A 20255-nucleotide genomic window follows, 5' to 3' on the forward strand; every position below is an offset into this window, starting at 1 on the left:
ATCTGGCATCTCGATAGTGTACACTCCAACGATGAGTGCTGAGGGCATCTGGTTGCACCTCCCTGGTCTCTGGCCCTAGTCCTGACTCCAGGTTTTCAATACAACCAGTGCACAATCTTCGCACAACACTGGTGTAAATGTATGCACCTGTGAGTATGCTGCTCCTTTATGTATTGGGGACTTGGCCTGGAAGGTATTGCACGGGGCAGACCCATGCGATAAATTTATAAGTTGGTTCACAGACTCCCAGGTCGCCTGCAATTTCTGCGGTCTGGAGGAGTCCGTGTTCCATGTGTATGTCGAACGTGTGAGGTTGCATTCCCCTCTTTCATTATTTGAAGGGGCTGCTCCTCAAATTCTGGTTGCACTTCATTCCCACAATCCTGATCTTTGTGCACCCTGTGCGGAGGGGAGTGGGCAGGTCGGAAGGCCTCCTTGTAGGACTGCTCCTGGGCACGGCCAAGGGGGCCATCAGCCGGTCCAGGCAGCGGGCGGTCGAGGGGGTCATTCAGCCTGACTGCCTGCCTCTCTTCCGCGGTTACATCCGAGCCAGGGTGTCCCTGGAGATGGAGCACGCAGTGTCCGCCGGTACGCTCACGGCTTTCCGCGAGAGGTGGGCGCTGAAGGGACTGGAATGCATCGTCACCCCCGGCAACCAAATTTTAATTTGATTTTATATGTTTAAAGTTTAATTCTTTTATTGTGCCTGGTTTGCGTGTCCTCCGCCCCCACACCTTTTAGCCAGGGGGCACTTGTATAATGTGTGTTTTTACTGCCCTAAAAAAACCCTCAAAAAAACAAAAAAAAGGGGCACTTGAAAAGTGTTTGGAGTGACCCCCCCTTTTAATTAAGGGACATTTGATTTAATGTTTATTTTGAGAGGTGGGCACCAGAGGGACTGGAGTGCATCATCACCCCCAGCAACCAAATTTTAATTTTATCTGTTATTGTTCCTTTAAAGTTTTATTTGTTAATTTGTGGGTTCAGGACACTGGCTTTACCTGGTTATTGTAAAATAGTTGCAGAGTTGTTGAATAGTGAGTGACTTTGCCAGTCTCACAATGTTTACAAGACTCAATAAAACCCCAGCTAGTTGGGTCTAGGCCATCCACGATGAGGTATGCAGTTGTGAGCCTGGTGGATGAACTGGTAATGTGTAGTGTGATTGTTAAATATTTTGCTATTAAACCAACTAGTTATTAATAGCAATGTGTTGTTTTGAATTCTTAAGCAAAGACGCCATAAAGAAAATATATTACAATTGGCTGATGGGGAACTCAAAGGCTTACCATTTATATGGTGCTGACCATTCTTTCTACCACTTGTCAAGTTTGACTCATTGTATCCCTGAAACCAAGAACTATGGCTATGTGGTATGGAACCTAAAATTAGTTCAAATTGAATTTAACCTTTATTTAAGTTAACTATTAACAAAAGTTGGATTGCCAGGCCACAGTGAGATCCTCACCAGTTGGCCAGACTTTGTATTTTAGGAACAAAGTGCCCATTTACCATCTAACGATAAAGCAACTGCGTCCACAGTCCACTTTTAACGAACAAACGCGGCAATGAAAGAGGCGGTTCATTTGGCCTTCTTGCTGATCAAACACTTGAGGTAGCCAGTTGTTACTTGGAGTGGGGTGTGGGGGAGGGGGGGAGCGGAAAAAGACCTGCGAAAGCCTCGACAGCAAGTGTTAGTCGGCTAAATTGTTGCAAAAGCCTGTTCTTCCCCTCATCTGATGGCCACTGATGCACTCCCAACTGAGATATGCTAACTTAGTACGGATCAGGGGTCGAGCCAAGACCAGTCAGCTGGTTCCTATTGTGGAGCTCACTGCTTAGTTTCATTTAGATTGTTGGTAGCAGAATCACAGTATTCCCATCTACACCTCGACAAATGCCAAGCAAAACTTACAGCTCCTGCCAGTTACAAATGTAAGGACCGCCCACACAAGTTTGCTAACCATATCAGAACCAGGACTCCTGCTGCTGGGCTAGATTGGTAAGTATTTGGATTCACATTATGTAATCGGCTCTTCAATACGGTAACATTTATGTTGATTAAGTCTCATGGCTTACCTAGGCTACTTCACAAAAGATGTTTTTCTCCCAGTAGTTCTGACTTACAGGTAAACATATTGAGTGAATGAAATTGTTACTGAATAAATGGCGCCTTAAGATAGGGTGCAAAGTACAGCTCCTTTCTTTCTGATAAGAGTCATACATTCAAAATGCTGACGGGTGACGTCTATGTTCTGTGGACTTGCCAGAATTTAACTCGTTAACGGACACACACACACAGACACTCCCACACACACACACACAGACACTCCCACACACACACACACAGACACTCCCACAAACACACACAGACACTCCCACACACACACACAGACACTCCCACACACACACACAGACACTCCCACACACACACACACAGACACAATTGTAACTGTATATTTAAATATCTTTAAACCTGCGACTGATTTGTAATATTTCTACTGCAGGGAACAAAACCAAAAAGAAAACAAATTTGACGCACATTTTCAGAAAGTTTCTGATTCAGTTTAGTTGAAGGGCCTCCTGTATACAAATTAAACCTTAAAATACTAAACTGCAGAAAATGCAGCTGGTTATAAAGGCAGAAACTCTTTTTGGATTATAAGCTCCATACAGCTGCTGTGTAAAGAGGTGATGTAATTGGAGTGTGCTGTGATAAATGGACAGACAGCAACGACAGGTGCACTCAACATTCTGCAGATATACTTACCGAAAATCATCCAAATTTAGGCTACTTCTGCAACAACAGGCACAAGGAATTATACTTTACCCAGCACAAAACATACACGGAGACCAGAACACAACACACGCACACACAATGAAAACTTATACAATTGATAAGAAAACTAAATGGACAGTTTTTTAAAATTTACACCATTTGTTGTATTTTTTTTGTCTCATTCAGAGGGACATTTGATAAATGATGGAGTAACTTAGGCTTTCTGTGGTCAATGTATCCTCTTCGAAATCTGTAAGTATTTCAATGTGTTGGGGTAAATCGATAAAGATTTGGATTCACAATGTTAGTCAATACTTTAAAGTTTATATTGATTAAGTCTCAAGGGATTAGGCCATTTCACAAAAGTTTTTTCCTCCCCGAGTAGTCCTGGTTTACAGATACTGAGTGAGTGATATTGTAACTGAACAAGTAATGTTTTAAGATGGGGTGCAAAGTGGAGGCGCAATTAATTTACCAAGGAATCATATGCGTGTGTCAAGATTTTTGAGATGAAGGGGTTGTCTTATGAAGATAGTTTGAGCAGGTTGGGCCTATACTCATTGGAGTTTAGAAAAATAAGAGGTGATCTTATTGAAACATGTAAGATTATGAGGGGGATTGACAGGTTAGATGCAGAGGGGATGTTTCCCCTCGTGGGGGAATCTAGAACTAGGGGGCATATCTTCAGTATAAGGGTCGCCCATTTAAAATGGAGATGAGAAGGAATTTCTTCTCTCAGAGGGTCGTGAATATATATAGAATTCTCTGCCCAGAGAGCTGTGGAGGCTGGGTCATTGAATGTATTTAAGGAGGAGAAAGACAGATTTTTGAACGATAAGGGAGTGAAGGGTTATGGGGAGCGGGCAGGAAAGTGGAGTTGAGGCCAGGATCAATATGATCGTATTGAGTGGCGGAGCTGGCTCGAGGGGCCAAATGGCCTACTCCAGCTTCTATTTCTTATATTATGTTCTGAACAAGATTAGTGAAGAAATGGTATAGCTGTGGCTCCATCCCGAGAACAAGCAATAAAGACTGAGTGTTAAATATCCGCTGGGAGCGCCAACCATTTTCCCTTTCAGAGTGACTCCTGCCAACGAACCAGAAGCTGTGCAGAATATCTGTCGGGTCCCAAATTTAAAAAATAACGTTCCCCACAACAGACGGAGGTTTGCGTAAATGCCAACTCTAGCGGTTTTTTCCCTTGTTGGAAAGAATTTTATTATAAATAAGTGCGAATAAAATTTAAAACGGGCATCATTTTCCCATGATCAATTTGATTAATAAACACGCAACACACAGGATAATGATCACAGCCTTTTCTGCCCGACTGCTTTTCTTGAATTAGAGACAGTTCCAAATTGAGAAAAGCCAACATTCCTCAGCCCAAAGCTCCAGGCGCAACTTTCTCAAGTTTTGTACATTTCTCTTTTTTAAAAAAAAATGATCTTTTCTATTATCTCAGCAGGGTTCATACTCAAAGTTCACCATGAAACCTGCGCAGTCTTCCTGTCCAAATATTGACACTGAATCGTGGTCATTAGCATTTTCTGAACAATTGCTGTCCTTTCTTAAACCTTTGGGGACTGTGGCCACATTTGAGAAGCCGGGCTGTGAGTTGTTCTAGTGACTGGCAAAACTAGCACAATTTCCATTCTATCAAAATGACTGTTGACTACGAAGTCCGGCGAGAACAACCCCAACCAAGAAGCCATTGGAACGATTGTGTCGTTGGCAGCAGACACGTCCTTTTCCAAGGGTTACCCCCCCCCGGCTTGTTTGCCACCGCTCCCCCTCTGCCGCTGGTTTATATGAAAGCACCGTGCAGCAACCCTTCAATTTTCACTCCCTGCTCACAGAAATGAATGATTTCCATATTATAATTCCCTTTGATGCCAAGGACAAATTGGGAACTCGTCGTATGGGAAAATCGTGAGGTAATTCTACATTCCACCACTCCACTATAGCTTGTTGGAGAACAATTCTACGCTATCACCTTTAGTTATTTTACTGAAAAATTACAGCATTAATGAAACAGACCTAAACTGTAGTTAGAAACTTATTTTTTTAAACAAACATTAAAGGATGCATTGAAAAATTCTACCTTCGTTAAATCAAAGTTATTTAATCTTTATTCCACATTGCAAATAGGCCTGAGTTTGACCAGAGCTGCACAGATAAATATATCACAAAAATGTATCTACTTATCATTTAAAACAAAAACTCAAGGCGATGAAACTCTTCACAGGTACTCATCACCACATGGTCTCAAAAACTTGTGATTTGGGGACTATATATATATATAATATATGTGTGTATGTATGCAGAATTGCTACACATTACTAAGGCACTGCGCACCTCTAGAGGTTACACTGATCAGCAGCTAAAACAAAACTAGGCAGTTCATGCCTCAGTTGGGAATGCCAAAGAAGCTGAACCCTATATTCCAGGAATGTCTCAGATTTAATCCTCAACTTGTACTGAGTTAGCGAATGTCCACGGGTGGGAAAAACAAAAACGTGTATTTATATAGCACCTTTCACGACATCAGGACGTCCCAAAATGCTTTACAGCCAATGAAGTAATTTTTGAAATGTAGTCATTGTTATAATGTTATAATGCAGGCAAGGCCTATATTCTCTAGAGTTTAGAAGAATGAGAGGTGATCTCTTTGAAATATACAACATTTTTTACAAGCTTGACAGGGTAGACGCAGGGAGGATGCTCCCTCTGACTGGGGAGTCTAGAACCAGGGGTCACAGTCGCAGAATAAGGGGTCAGCCATTTAGGACGGAGGTGCGGAGAAACTTCTTCACTCAGAGGATGGTGAATCTTTGGAATTCTCTACCACAGAGGGCTGTGGAGGCTCAGTCTTTGAGTATATTCAAGACAGAGAGCGATAGATTTTTGAATATTAAGGGAATCAAGGGGTATGGGGACAGTGCAGGAAAGTGGAGTTGAGGTCGAAAATCAACCCTGATCTCATTGAACAGCGGAGCAGGCTCAAGGGGCCGAATGGCTTACTCTTGCTCCTATTTCTTATGTTCTTAAACGCAGCAGGCAATTTGCGCCCAGCTCTGTGACAGAGCAATCGGGCCGACAGAGGCATTTCACAGCTCGCGCCAAGGGTAGGCCTGCTGTGACCATTAAATGTAACCTCCTCCCGCACAGGTATAAGGACACTAAAAGGTACAGCCTCAGCAGGGTGATCAGAAAGCTGCCATCCATTTTAATTTGCATTGAAGTGGGAGACTGTCAATCACCCGTGAACTGACGGGTGACATGGGTAACTACGAGAGATTCCACTTCACTAAATATATGTTTAAAAGTACACAGAAAATCTGGTGCACTGCTTCTTTTCACTCATCGCTATTTGATCACTGAATATAAATTATAATTAAATAGTTGGGCTTAAAAACAAATGGGCTCAAGTTAGGAGTATAAGGAGATGCATTGCCAAGTACATAAGAACATAAGTAATAGGAGCAGGAGTAGGCCATACGGCCCCTCAAGCCTGCTCTGCCATTTAATACAATCTTGGCTGATCAGATCATGGGCTCGCGTCCACTTCCCTGCCCGCTCCCCATAACCCCTTATCGTTTAAGAAACTGCCTATTTCTGCCTTAAATTTATTCAATGTCCCAGCTTCCACAGCTCTCAGAGAGCGAATGCCACAGATTAACAATCCTCTGAGAAGAAATTTCTCCTCATCTCAGTTTTAAACGGGCGGCTCCTTATTCTAAGATCATGTCCCCTAGTTCTAGTCTCCCCCATCAGTGGAAACATCCTCTGTGCATCCACCTTGTCAAGCCCCCTCATAATCTTATATGTTTCGATAAGATCACACCTCAATCTTCTGAATGCCAATGAGTAGAGGCCCAACCTACTCAACCTTTCTTCATCTCTGGAATCAACCTAGTGAACCTTCTCTGAACTGCCTCCAAAGCAAGTATATCCTTTCGTAAATATGGAAACCAAAACTGTACGCAGTATTCCAGGTGTGGCCTCACCAATACCCTGTATAACTGGAGCAAGACTTCCCTGCTTTTATACTCCATCCCCTTTGCAATAAAGGCCAAGATAACATTGGCTTTCCTGATCACTTACTGTACCTGCATACTAACCTTTTGTGTTTCATGCACAAGCACCCCCAGGTCCCACTGTACATGCTATAATACTTACCTAATTAATTTATATAAGTTATTCGTAATTACCATGGTGAGATCCTAAACATGCCAGGCTTATCGGGTTCAAAAAATACATATTATAATGCAGACTATGTTGCATTGAAAATGGACCCAGAACGCAGATGGTGAAAAGTCCAGGTTATACACAAAAGTTGCAGTTATTGGAGTGTAAATGAAGTTTTTATTTTGTTGATGCAAAGTCTATGGAATATGCATCTCTCTAAATTCGAGTGCTGAATTTCCTTGACGTAAGGAAGACGGTTTGATTTAGGAGCATAGTTGGATGGGGGACAGAGTCGTGAATTCAAATCTCAAATCTCTAATCAGAGCAGAAATAATTGTGTTTTCAACAAAGAAGCTCAAAGACAACAGAAAGCACTTCAGTAACAGCGAAGTGAAAATGAAGACATTCATACGGCTACTTGGTTTAAATAAAACGTGGGACATTGGTGCGAGTTGTGTTCACCATCAACCCCTCCGACTCACCTATTGGACTTCGAGTTGCGCGTCGGTGATTCTGCTCCTTTCAACAGATATCTGAAATACTGTGTAGAAGGAAACTGAGTCAACACATCGCTCCCAATGCAGATCAATTTGTAAGTGACCTGCATCTAAAATCGCAGCCACTCTCCTGTCAGTATCGCGACCAACACACAAGCCCCTTACCGCCTAAACACAGCCGCTTAGTCTGAGTGCGTTTTTTAAAGTGAGGGAATAAGTAAAACATACAAGCTGTGTACAAGGATTGTAGAAGCTACGATAATTCTCACTTCAATTACAACTGCTGAAGAGAGTTAATATAACGGGTAATCATTCTAAATGGCATCAAGAAGCTGTCTCTACACACACACACACACTGTCCAGAAACAGGGGTCACAGCCAAGGTCAGTGGGACTGTCACACTCCCATTGAGTCCACACAGCTCACTTCCCCCACCCCCAGTCATCAAGATCCACGGTGCGGCCCTGGACAACGTGGACCATTTCCCATACCTCGGGAGCCTCATATCAACAAGAGCAGACATAGACGACGAGATCCAACACCGTCTCCAGTGCACCAGCGCAGCCTTCGGCCGCCTGAGAAAAAGAATGTTCGAAGACCAGGCCCTTAAATCTGCCACCAAGCTCATGGTCTACAGGGCTGTAGTAATACCCGCCCTCCTGTCTGGCTCAGAGACATGGACCATGTACAGTAGACGCCTCAAGTCACTGGAGAAATACCACCGATGCATCCGCAAGTTCCTACAAATCTCCTGGGAGGACAGACGCACCAACATTAATGTCCTCGACTAGGCCAACATCCCCAGCATTGAAGCACTGACCACACTTGATCAGCTCCGCTGGGCAGGCCACATAGTTCACATGCCAGACACGAGCCTCCTAAAGCAAGCGCTCTACTCGGAACTCCTTCACGGTAAGCGAGCCAAAGGTGGGCAGAGGAAACGTTTCAAGGACACCCTCAAAGCCTCCCTGATAAAGTGCAACATCCCTATCGACACCTGGGAGTCCCTGGCCAAAGACCGCCCTAAGTGGAGGAAGTGCATCCGGGAGGGCGCTGAGCACCTCGAGTCTTGTTGCCGAGAGCATGCAGAAATCAAGCGCAGGCAGCGGAAAGAGCGTGCGGCAAACCAGTCCCACCCACCCCTTCCCTCAACGACTATCTGTCCCACCTGTGACAGGGACTGTGGTTCTCGTATTGGACTGTTCAGCCACCTAAGGACTCATTTTTAGAGTGGAAGCAAGTCTTCCTCGATTCAGACGGACTGCCTATGATGGTGATGATAGTTCAACATTCCCCTGCCCCACAACTGACAAACATAACCCTCTATCCAAAACCATGGTTGAGCAATCGATTCCCATCTCTGCCAATGCTCCTTGCTGTGGGATACGCAACAGTTCCCTGGGTGGATGTCCCTTCTCTTTTCCTTGCTTGGGACCTCTGTCAGTCAGCTCATTCAAACCAGCAACTCAGCTCGTCAGTAATGTCAAATGAGATAAAAAAATATTTTGACGTCTATAGTACAACGTTTTAGTACACCAGTCCCTGAGCTGGAGGAGGGATGCGTGTGGACTTGAAGGGAACCTCATCCCGACATTAGACAACTTAATCTCGGCTGATCTGGAATTCACGGCTGGATAGGATGGTGGCAGCAGGTAACTTTCAAAAGGGAATTGGAGAAATAATTGAAGGGGAGAAATCTGCAGGACTATGGGGATAGCTCTTTCAATGAGGCGGCACAGACACGATGGGCCGAATGACTGCCTTCTGTGCTGTAGGTTATAGGAAGCACCAATGTCCCTCATTACCAAAACTCTCTCGGTATTTATACACGGAGAGAGCCTCTCCAGCATCTTTAATAAACAGCAAATAAACCCATGGGCAGTATTAGCACCCCTTGCAAAACGACAGGATGGTGTGAATACCAGTAATGGCTGCTTGAGCTCACTGCACACACTGCACTGCTTTTAGGTCTGTTACACAGGGTGCAAGTTTGTGACCACTAGAGGTCACTGCACAATCACTCTCTCTCACTCTCACTCCGATTTCTTCATGTCATGACTCAACCCTTCAGCCAAAGCTTTTTCTGAGGATAAAGGATGGGGAAGGGGGCCAACATTTGTGTTGCTCCATCTTAAATCAGGGAATAGAATACGGCCAGTGTGATCTCCTGGACTAGTTTCGATCGCCTGGATGGGTCGGAGAGGAATTTTCCCAGATTTTTTCTCTCTAAATTGGCCTGGGTTTTTATCTGGTTTTTGCCTCTCCCAGGAGATCACATGGCTCCGGTTGGGGTGGAGTGTAGAATGTTTTAGTATAAGAGGTGTCGCAGTTGTGTGGGGTGGACTGGTTGGGCTGGGTGCTCTTTGCCTTTCCGTCATTGTTGATAGGTTTATATGTAACCTTCAGGGCCGCTGACCAAGGGCCGTGTGGCTCTTTGTCGGCCGGCGTGGACACGATGGACCAAAATGGCCTCCTTTTGCGCTGTAAATTTCTATGTTTCTAAACATCTGTTTATTCTACAAAGAGGAACAGATAGGGCAAAAACGTTACCTCATGAATTTGTCCAGATTTCACCTTCGTCTTTTTGCTGAATTAAACTCGATTTTGAGATCACCGACCTGCCATCTCAGCCAGGGCTGGTGCACGGTGACCCCAAGAAAGAGCAAGGGTGAAAATGCCAACGAAAGAGCAACATCCCTTTAAAGGGAAAGGATTTTATACCAGTCAGGAGGATTTGCATTCAAACCCATTGGGCTGGAGTTTTGACGATTTCGGGGCGGTAATGGTGGTGGGGAGGGACAGTTTGTGCCTCAGTGCACAAGTCTGGGCAGCTGGGCCCCGAGTCAGGGGGCGCAGCGCTAAGGGAGGTGTTGTACACCTCTCTCGGGGCGTTAGGCTGGGAAACTCCCGAGCTAAAGAGCCGTGCCGGGAGCGCTCCGAGAGACGCCTGGGGAGAGAAATTAAAACTGGAAAAAAAAACACAAAAACATTCCCAAAACATTGCCTTCACCACCACAACATAAATCGGCAAAAGAATTTTAAAAAAACAATCGCACTTACCCTAGCTCTCCATTACTTAGCTCTCTGCAGTCGGTATCGTTGGACCGCCCGTATTTACAGACGGTCAGTGAGGGGCGTGCTTTGCGATGTACGGGTCGGGCGGAAGTCAAAGAGCGCGTCGGTGCTGCTCCGCACCGCCCCGCCGTAAAACCATCCCCGAAAACCCCCGCGGGGCGCTGGAGGCCAAGCGCCCGCTCAGAAAACCTCACCGCCAACACTGCCGCCACTCAGGGATGAGAAACAGAACACGAAGGAGCAGAAAATCCACCCCATTCGCTTTAAGTCTCAGCGACGGGGTAAAAAAAAACGATGCAAACCGAACATAAGTAACATGCAGTTTCTGTACCTCATCACTATGGCAAAACATCGGAGTAAACACCGTCTCAAGCAGATTCATGACGTGTTCATAAGCCTCAAACAAACAGCGCATGGTCTGAAGTTTCACCACATCCCTGTACGATCCTTCAGCAACTGCAAGGGTTAAAATACAGCCCATCAATTAAATTATCCAACAAGGTTACAGCTTCATGCATTCACAAAACTATAATTGTGCACAACACAACACAAAGGAATAATACGCAGTGACAAGGTCCCACATGGCAGACTGGTAAAGTTCAACGGAAAAATGGTAAGTTGGATTCAAAATTGACTCAGAGGCAGGAAGCAAAGGGTAATGGTAGCCGGGTGTTTTTGTGACTGGAAGGCTGAATCCAGTGGGGTTCCACAGGGCTCAGTACTAGGTCCCTTGCTTTTTGTGGTATACATCAATGATCTAGCCTTGAATATAGGGGGTATGATTAAGACGTTTGCAGATGATACAAAAATCGGCTGTGTGGTTGATAATGAAGAAGAAAGCTGTAGACTGCAGGAAGATATCAATGAACTGGACAGGTGGACAGAACAGTGGCAAATGGAATTCAATCCAGAGAAGTGTGAGGTAATGCATTTGGAGAGGGCTAACCAGGCAAGGGAATACACATTAAATGGCAGGATACAGAGGTGTAGTGGAACAAAGGGACCTTGGAGTGCATGTCCACAAATCCCTGAAGATAGCAGGCCAGGTAGATAAGGTGGTTAAGAAGTCATATGGAATACTTGCCTTTATTAGCCAAAGCATAGAATATAAGAGCAGGGAGGTTATGCTTGAACTGTATAAAACACTGGATAGGCCACAGCTGGAGTATTGTGTGCAGTTCTGGTCACCACATTGCAGGAAAGATGTGATTGCATTTGAGAGGATACAGAGATTTATGAGGATGTTGCCGGGACTGGAGAATTTTAGCTATGAGCAAAGATTGGATAGGCTGGGGTGTTTTCTTTGGAACAGAGCAGGCTGTAGGGAGACCTTACTGAGATGTATAAAAATATGAGGGGCCTAGATAGAGTGGATAGGAAGGACCTGTTTCCCCTAGCAGAGGGATCAACATCCAGGGGGCATAGATTTAAAGTAATTGGTAGAAGGATTAGAGGGGAGTTGAGGAGAACTTTCTTCACCAGAGGGTGGTGGGGGTCTGGAACTCATTGCCTGAAAGGGTGGTAGATGCAGAAACCCTCACCACATTTAAAAAGTACTTGGATATGCACCTGAAGTGCCGTAACCTGCAGGGCTACGGACCCAGAGCTGGAAAGGGGGATTAGGCTGGATAGCTCTTTGTCGGCTGGCATAGACACGATGGGCCGAATGGCCTCCTTCCGTGCTGTAAATGTCTATGATTCTATTGAGATTCTTCAAGTTACTGTGCAGTCCAAGCACAGAAACTGGAGATCGCACACCACTTTGGTACTCCCCGGTAATCCTTTGACTCCAGAATGGGATAATCGCGGCCTATGTTTAAGACCTGAGAAATGGTGCAAGTCATTAATTTAGGTACAGGTAAGTTTCCTGTTGGTCTAAGTTGAGAACGCCCCATTACTACTTACTAAATTTTGCCTTTTTCACATCCAGGCCTTTCAGAGTCAGAAGGATCTGACGACTACTGAAAACTTTCGGATCTTCAGTGAGGTAAACTGTCGAGTTTCAATCTAATGGCACAAAACCCTCATGAATCTGTTCTGGGTTAACTCGTTTGACATCTGTAAATACTTTAGAAAATCCACAACAGCAGAGAGAAGTCCACAGTCGTGGTACTGGATATTCCCTCAATTTTGCACAGGTCTAATGTCAAGCGACGTGGTCTCTCAGATGGAAATACCACGACGTCCATAAGGCATTTGACAAAGCTCGACACAAAAGGTTACTAATTAAAGTTAAAGCTGTGGCGATATAGGGTAAATCTTGGGTATGGTCAAGAAACAGGCCGAGGGGTAGAAAACATTTGGTACTGGTTAGAGGAGCTACGTCAGCATGGGGCAGGGAGAGGAAGTACTGAGTGGGATGCCCAGGGATCGGTTTTGGGATCACGACTGTTTCTAATTTACAGCAATGGCTCTGAATCAAAAAGCAAATGTAAATTTGCAGATGATACCAAACTAGAGGGGCATGGAATTAGAGAAGGCAGCTCAGAAATTACAGAATGAGTTGGACAAAGTATGCAAGTGGCCAGAACAATGGCAGATAAAATTCAACGGTGAATAAGCGTAAAGGATTACACACAAGTTGAAAAAGACTTGGACCCAACGCTCAACATGTCCAATCAATTCAGAGCATTAAAGCCAATAGAACAATGAACTGTATAGCCACAATAGAAGTCAGAGGAAGTCCCGATTATACTGTACAGGGTCCTGGTCTGACTGCAGCTCAAGTACAGTGGCCAGTTCTGGTCACTAAGACATGTTGTGCGGTCTGCACTTAAATGGAGTGACTTAAACAGAGTGGTTTATTCGGGAATTTGGAAAGAGTGGGATTAAGGAGAAGGGGGGGATGGAGTTGCTGCTTTTTGCCTACACTACTTGTAGTGTTGTGTGTTACAGGTAGATATTTAATTTCATTACGCATAACTTAATCTAGACCAATTAAGTAATCAAGGAACTACTAAACTGTAAAGTAAATTACTTAAATACAAATGTAATTACATTTAAATAGAATTAAATAGAACTGGAATGGCAGTGCAGGTGATGTGCCACAACTACAGCATGTGGGAGTTTGTGGAAAGCATTGTGATCCTGGACAACCACGTTTGCAGTAAGTGCCTGCATCTTGAGGAACTTCGGCTCAGAGTTGTTGAGCTGGAGTCCCAGGTGACATTGCAGGGCATCAGGAAGGGGGAGAGCTACCTGGACACTTTCATCCAGGAGGCAGTCACACCCCTTAGGTTAGGTAGTGGTGCAGGTCTGGTTAGTGGTCAGGAACAGGAGGGTGGGACTGCAACTCAGGCAGGTAAGGGGACCCCCCCCCAGGTGCAGTGCCAGAGGAGCCTTGGCCTTTATCCTTATCCAACAGGTTTTTGCTACCAGTATGGATGAGGGAAATGCCTGCAGGATGGATGAGCAAGCTGACCATGGTACCATAGTGCAGGAGGCCATTCAAGTGTGGGGAGCGAAAGGGAATGAAGTTGTGGTAGGGGACAGTATAGTCAGAGGGATAGATATTGTTCTCTGCAGCTGAGACAGGCGGTTCCGAAGGTTGTGTTGCCTGCCCGGTGCCAGGGTTAAAGACATCTCTTCGCGGCTGGAGAAAAACTTGAGTGGGAAGAGGCTGATCCAGTTGTCGTGATCCATGTCAGAACCAATGACAGAGGTAGAATTAGGAATGAGGTTCTGCTGAGAGAGTTTGATGAGGAGTTGGGTCCAAACAGAACCTCAGGGGTATGACTGCCTCCTGGATGAAAGTGTCCAGGTAGCTCTCCCCCTTCCTGATGCCCTGCAATGTCACCTGGGACTCCAGCTCAACAACTCTGAGCTGATGTTCCTTAAAAAGCAGAACCTCAAAAAGGTAATAACCTCTGGATTGTTACCTGAGCCATACACCAATTGACGTAGGGATAAGCAGATTATAGGTTTAAATGCGTGGCTCAAAGAATGGGAGCCAGGGGTTTTGCTTCATGGGGCACTGGCACCAGTACTGGGGAAAGAGGGAGCTGTTCCATCGGGATGGGCTCCACTTGAACAAACTGGAACCAGTGTCCGGGTGAATTGAAAAACTAGGGCAGTAGACACAGCTTTAAACTAATGGGGGGGGGGGGGGGGGGGGAGGATTCAGGAAAGTGTCAAGGTTCTAGAGCAGAGCAAAGTTTTGGGTAAAAATAAACAGAGTGGGTCAGGAAGGGACAAAGAGAGTAACAAATGTGATTGGGCGACAGTGACCAAGGGAAAAATAGAAAAAAGTCAAAGCTAAAGGCACTAAATCTGATTGCGCGAAGCATTCGCAACAAAATAGATGAATTAATAGTGCAGATAGAAATTAATAGGTTTGATCTAATAGCACTTAGAGGCGTGGTTGCAGAGTGACCAAGGTTGGGAACTAAATATTCCAAGATGTTTAACTTTTAGAAGAGATAGACAGAATAGAAAAGGAGGAAGGGTAGCCCTGATAATAAAGGATGGGAGAAAGACAGTAGAGAGAAAGGATCTTAGCTCGGAAAATCAAGAAGTAGAATCTATTTGGGTGGAGCTAAGAAACAGCAAGGGGCAGAAAACATTGGTGGGAGTTGTTTATAGGCCCCCAAACAGTAGTTGTAATGTAGGGCAGTGTATAAATCAGGAAATTATAGACTCGTGTAACAAAAATAAATACAATAATCATGGGGGACTTTAATCTACATATAGACTGGGCAAACCAAATTTGCAGCAACAGTGTGAAGGACGAATTCATGGAATGTATACAAGATGGTTTTCTAAATCAATATGTTGAGAACCAACTAGAGAGCAGGCTATTTTAGAACTAGTATTGTGCAATGAGAATGGGTTAATTAATAACCTTGTAGTAAAGGGGCCTTTAGGGAAGAGTGAGCATAATGTGATAGAATTTTACATTAAGTTCGAAAGTGATTTAGTTAAATCCAAAACTAGGGTCTTAAATCTAAACAAAGCAAACTACGTAGGTATGAGGGGAGAGTTAGATAAGGTAGATTGCGAAACTACATTAAAAGGTATGACGGTAGACAAGCAATGGCTAGCATTTTAAAAATACATCAATTACAACAAACATAAATTCCATTAATGCACAAAAAAAGTGGTCCAACCATGGCTAACAAGAGAAGTTAAAGATAGTATTCGATCAAAGGAAGAGGTTTATAATGTTGCCAAAAGGAGCAGTAAGCCTGAGGATTGGGATGATTTTAGAATTCAGCAAAGGCGGACCAAGAAATTGATAAAGAAAGGGAAAATAGAATGAGAGTAAACTAACGAGAGACATAAAAACAGACAGTAAAAAGCTTCTATAGGCATGTAAAAAGGAAAGGATTAGCGAAAGTAAATGTGGGTCCCCTACAGGCTGAGACAGGAGAAATTATAATGGGGAATAAGGAAATGGCAGAGAAATTAAACACGTTGCGTCTTCTTCCGTGAAGACAGACACGGAAATGGTATGTTGGCCTTTATTGCAAGAGGATTTGAGTACAAGAGTAAAGACATCTTACTATACAGGGCCCTGGTGAGACCACACCAGTATTGTGCACAGCTTTGGTCTCCTTACCTAAGGAAGGATATACTTGAGGGAGTGCAACAAAAGTTCACCAGACTGATTCCTGGGATGGAGGGATTGTTCGATGAGGAGAGATTGAGTAGATTAGGCCGATATCCTCAAGAGTTTAGAAGAATGAGGCTAGATACTGCAGAATCTCTAGAGGAGTATAGAAAGTCTAGGGGTGAAATGAAAAATTCTTGGCAAGTAAAATCAAGGAAAACCCAAAGATGTTTTTATAAATAAATTAAAAGCAAGAGGATAACTAAAGAAAGGGTAGGGCCTATTAGAGACCATGAGGGTAATCTGTGTGTGGAGGCGGAAGATGTGGGTATGGTTCTTAATGAATACTTTGCGTCTGTTTTCACAAAAGAGAGGGGCGATGCAGACACTGCTATCAAGGAGTGTGAAATATTAGATGAAATAAACATAGTGAGAGACGAGGTATTAAGGGGTTTAGCAGCTTTGAAAGTGGCAAGTCCCCAGGCCCGTATGAAATGTACCCTAGGCTGTTAAGCGAAGCAAAAGAGGCTTTGACTATTATTTTCCAATCCTCTCCGGCTTCAGGTGCGGTGCCAGAGGACTGGAGGACTGCTAATGTGGTACCTTTGTTTAAGAAGGGAGAAAGGGATAGGCCGAGTAATTACAGGCCTGTCAGCCTAACCTCGGTGGTGGGAAAATTATTGAATAAAATCCTGAAAAACAAGATAAATCTATATGTAGAAAGACACGGATTAATCAAGGACAGTCAGGGATTTGTTAAGGGAAGGTCGTGTCTGACTAACTTGATTGAATTTTTTGAGGAGGTAATCAGGAGGGTCGATGAGGGCAGGGTGTATGATGTAGTGTATATGGATTTTAGCAAAGCTTTTGATAAGGTCTCACATGGCAGACTGGTCACAAAAGTAAAAGCCCATGGGATCCAGGGCAAAGTGGCAAGTTGGATCCAAAATTGGCTCAGAGGTAGGAAGCAAAGGGTAATGGTTGATGGGTGTTTTTGCGACTGGAAGGATGTTTCCAGTGGGGTTCCGCAGGGCTCAGTACTGGGTCCCTTGCTTTTTGTGGTATACATCAACGATCTAGACTTGAATATAGTAGGTATGATTAAGAAGTTTGCAGATGATACTAAAATCGGCTGTGTGGTTGATAATGAAGAAGAAAGCTGTAGACTGCAGGAAGATAGCAATGTACTGGTCAGGTGGGCAGAACAGTGACAAATGGAATTCAATCCGGAGAAGTGTGAGGTAATGTATTTGGGGAGGGCTAACAAGGCCTCTGGTAGCGACACCAACTCGATATTTGGATTGTGGCAGCTCTGTCGCGTCCCGCAGCACGCCCTGGTGGGAACGCCAGTGAAAGCAAGGGGTGGGGGGGGGGTGGGGGGTCCGGGCTGTACCGGCTGAAGCGATTGAAGAAATGTCTACCTCAGCTAAGTGCGATTGTTTTTAATTTTTGAAATTTATGTTGTGGTCGTGTCAGTCATGAATTGGGAATGTTTCTGGGAGGCGGGGGGGAAGGGGTTTCCTCTCTAGGCCCATCTTTGTAGCTCTGTTTAGCTCGGGATTTGCGTTTGTTCTGCGGCCTAGCGCCCTAAAAGAGGTGTGCAACGCCTCCCTGAGCGCTCCGCTCCAATCTCCGGACCCAGCTGGTAAAACTTTGCAGCTGGAAACGCAAACCATTTCCCGGCGCAAAATTTACTGCTCCGCCCCATACAACGCCGCGACAGACGCGTGACCGAATTTCTCCAACGAAGACTATGGAATCATTTAATAAACAACTGGCTGCGGCAATTGTGGGGTTGGGGGCGGAATTCAGGGTCATTCTGGATGGATGAACTAAAATTAGCCGATTGTGGTCTTCCTTACCCATAATTATCTGGTGATCACCAGAATACTCACACTGTGTTGAGCTTACCAGCTGTTCATGCTACTAAACCTTTACCAGACCCGCTCTGAGTACATCTGGGAGGAATGCTACACATTGCTAAACTGAATTAGAGTCACAACATAAATCTGTATAATTTCAGAACACACTTTTTTTTGGCATAATTGCTCTTTTATTTTAAACACTGGTTGCAATTTGCATTGACGTCACTTCAAAGCAAATACGCTCGTGTCTGTATTTGGCATCAGGACCTGCATTTGCATATCAGAGAATAGAGAAGCGAATAAGGAACAAACACACAGATGCTAATTGGAATGCATTACTGTCATGGGAGTAAATCGATGGGCAAAGATTCTTCCTGTAAAAAGGGCAACGGAACTTAAAGCGGGCAGGGAGAATAAAACAGTAAGCTGGATATTCCTTTGAAATTAAAGAAAGAAAAGACTTGAATTTATATAGCACCTTTCACAACCACCGGACGTCTCAAAGGCTGTACAGCCAATGAAGTACATTTGCAGTGTAGTCACTGATGTAATATGGGAAACACGGCAGCCAATTTGTCCACAAACTGCAATGTGATAATGACCGGATTAATCTGTTTTTGTTATGCTGATTGAGGGATAAATATCGGCCAAGACGCCGGGGATAACGCCCCTGCTCTTCTTCGAAATAGGGATCTTTTACGCCGTCCAGAGAGAGCAGACGGGGCCTCGGTTTAACGACTCATCCGAAAGACGGCACCACCGACACTGGGAGTGTCAGCCTAGATTTATGTGCTCAAGTCCCTGGAGTGAGATTTGAACCCACTACCTTCTGACTCAGAGGCGAGAGTGCTACCCACTGAGCCACAGCTGACACCAAGTCCTCAAGTTAAGAGCAATTTAGTTATTCGACAGAAAGGTCCTGCCCAAACAACTCCACAGCAACATCATCACACAAGTGAAGAAAATGGTCTCACGCCAAATGTCATGGGACTCTCCATTTAGTATCCTAGTCATAATAATCGCAGTGGCAAACTTACCCTGCTGTATCTCTTCTACAATAAAGGGATCAAATTTGATTTTATCAATACTCTCATCGAGACAATATGTCTCATAGATTTTCTTCACTTCTTCGTGAAGAGTCTGCTTCTCATCGTCGGTCAATTCTGGACGCAAGATCCGGTCATTGAATTCCTCTGTTGACAGAAAATGTTAAAACTGTAGAAACATGGGGGGGGGGGGGAATACCTTTAATATTTACACAGAACAGGGAGTTGTGGGTGAAACACTCAACATAAATGTGATCCTCTGTTAGATTTTGCATGCCCAAAACTAATAAGGGGCCTCATTCATGTCTGACGTCCCAACCAGCTGTTTTGTACAATATTCGTGGCAGATCTTCCTGTTCCATTTGTGAACAATGGTATACAGTTTATCAAGGGAGCTGACTGAGTGAAGAAGGAGGCAGTCAATAATGAACAATGAGTGCACATCTGTTCTCCCGCATTTCGAAAGGAAAGAGGGTCAGAGATGCAACATTTAACCATCAATAATCTACAAACTTGGACAAAATGTTTACACTATACACTATACTATATACATTTATGTCAGAAGTTTGTCAAAATACTTCCACAAGCTGGCAATTTAAATCATTTGGGATATTTGAACTGTTGGGATGTGGAAGATCCAGTATTGCTGACTTATTTTCCCATTGACATATTTGCACTGAAGTCATCATCATAGGCAGTCCCTCGAAGCGAGGATGACGCTTCCACGCCAAAAAGGGATGAGTTCACAGGTGTTTCAATGTTCCATATCCCAAACCAATATTCCAGATCCCGAACTACATGTTGAAGGGTGGAAGATGCCGGTGCGTAGATCTTTTAAACGTGTGGTGACAGTTGCACACCAGCCACCACATGGGCTTGACAGAGCTAGGTCTTGGTCCAGTGGCAAGGATTACCCAAGACGACTGGAGACCTGCTCTGCTGCACGGACCTAGTGCGCACACATATCGCAGTGTGGGCTGGCTCGTGCTGCCCCTGGACCCCTGGCCCCCTGGCCCCGAACTCACGCCTCCCCTGGGCCCTGATCACGTCCCTCCACAGTCTCTCGCCGCTCCTTCGCCCCGACCTCGTCGCTCCTGCTGTATCTGCCCACGCTCCAATCACCGACCTGGACCTTGCTGACGTCACCCTCCTGCACCAGCTCGCGTTGCTCCCTGGAATGGTACGCTGCCACGCCGCTCCTTTTATGGCCCCGGCCTGCCGCACAGGCCGGGGCCTCCACACTGCTCCAATCTACCC

The 20255-nt window shown here is 44.8% G+C and overlaps 1 protein-coding gene across 7 annotated transcripts in view; it reads right to left on the reverse strand.

Annotated features, from left to right (window-relative positions):
• Positions 1-20255, reverse strand: part of snx14 (sorting nexin 14) — a 186759-nt gene that overhangs the window by 112809 nt on the left and 53695 nt on the right. For 5 of the 7 annotated variants that reach the window (XM_070889994.1, XM_070889993.1, XM_070890000.1 and 2 more), the window contains exons 13-16: positions 18990-19145; positions 10871-10995; positions 7450-7508; positions 2771-2797 (exon numbers count right to left, since the gene is read on the reverse strand). In XM_070889994.1, the coding sequence (XP_070746095.1) occupies positions 2771-2797; positions 7450-7508; positions 10871-10995; positions 18990-19145 (367 nt within the window). The remainder of the gene's footprint in view (positions 1-2770; positions 2798-7449; positions 7509-10870; positions 10996-18989; positions 19146-20255) is intronic. The other 2 variants (XM_070889997.1, XM_070889995.1) reach the window with 1 other exon arrangement.

Source organism: Pristiophorus japonicus, chromosome 9 (assembly GCF_044704955.1).
Source record: "Pristiophorus japonicus isolate sPriJap1 chromosome 9, sPriJap1.hap1, whole genome shotgun sequence".
NCBI lineage: Eukaryota > Metazoa > Chordata > Chondrichthyes > Pristiophoridae > Pristiophorus > Pristiophorus japonicus.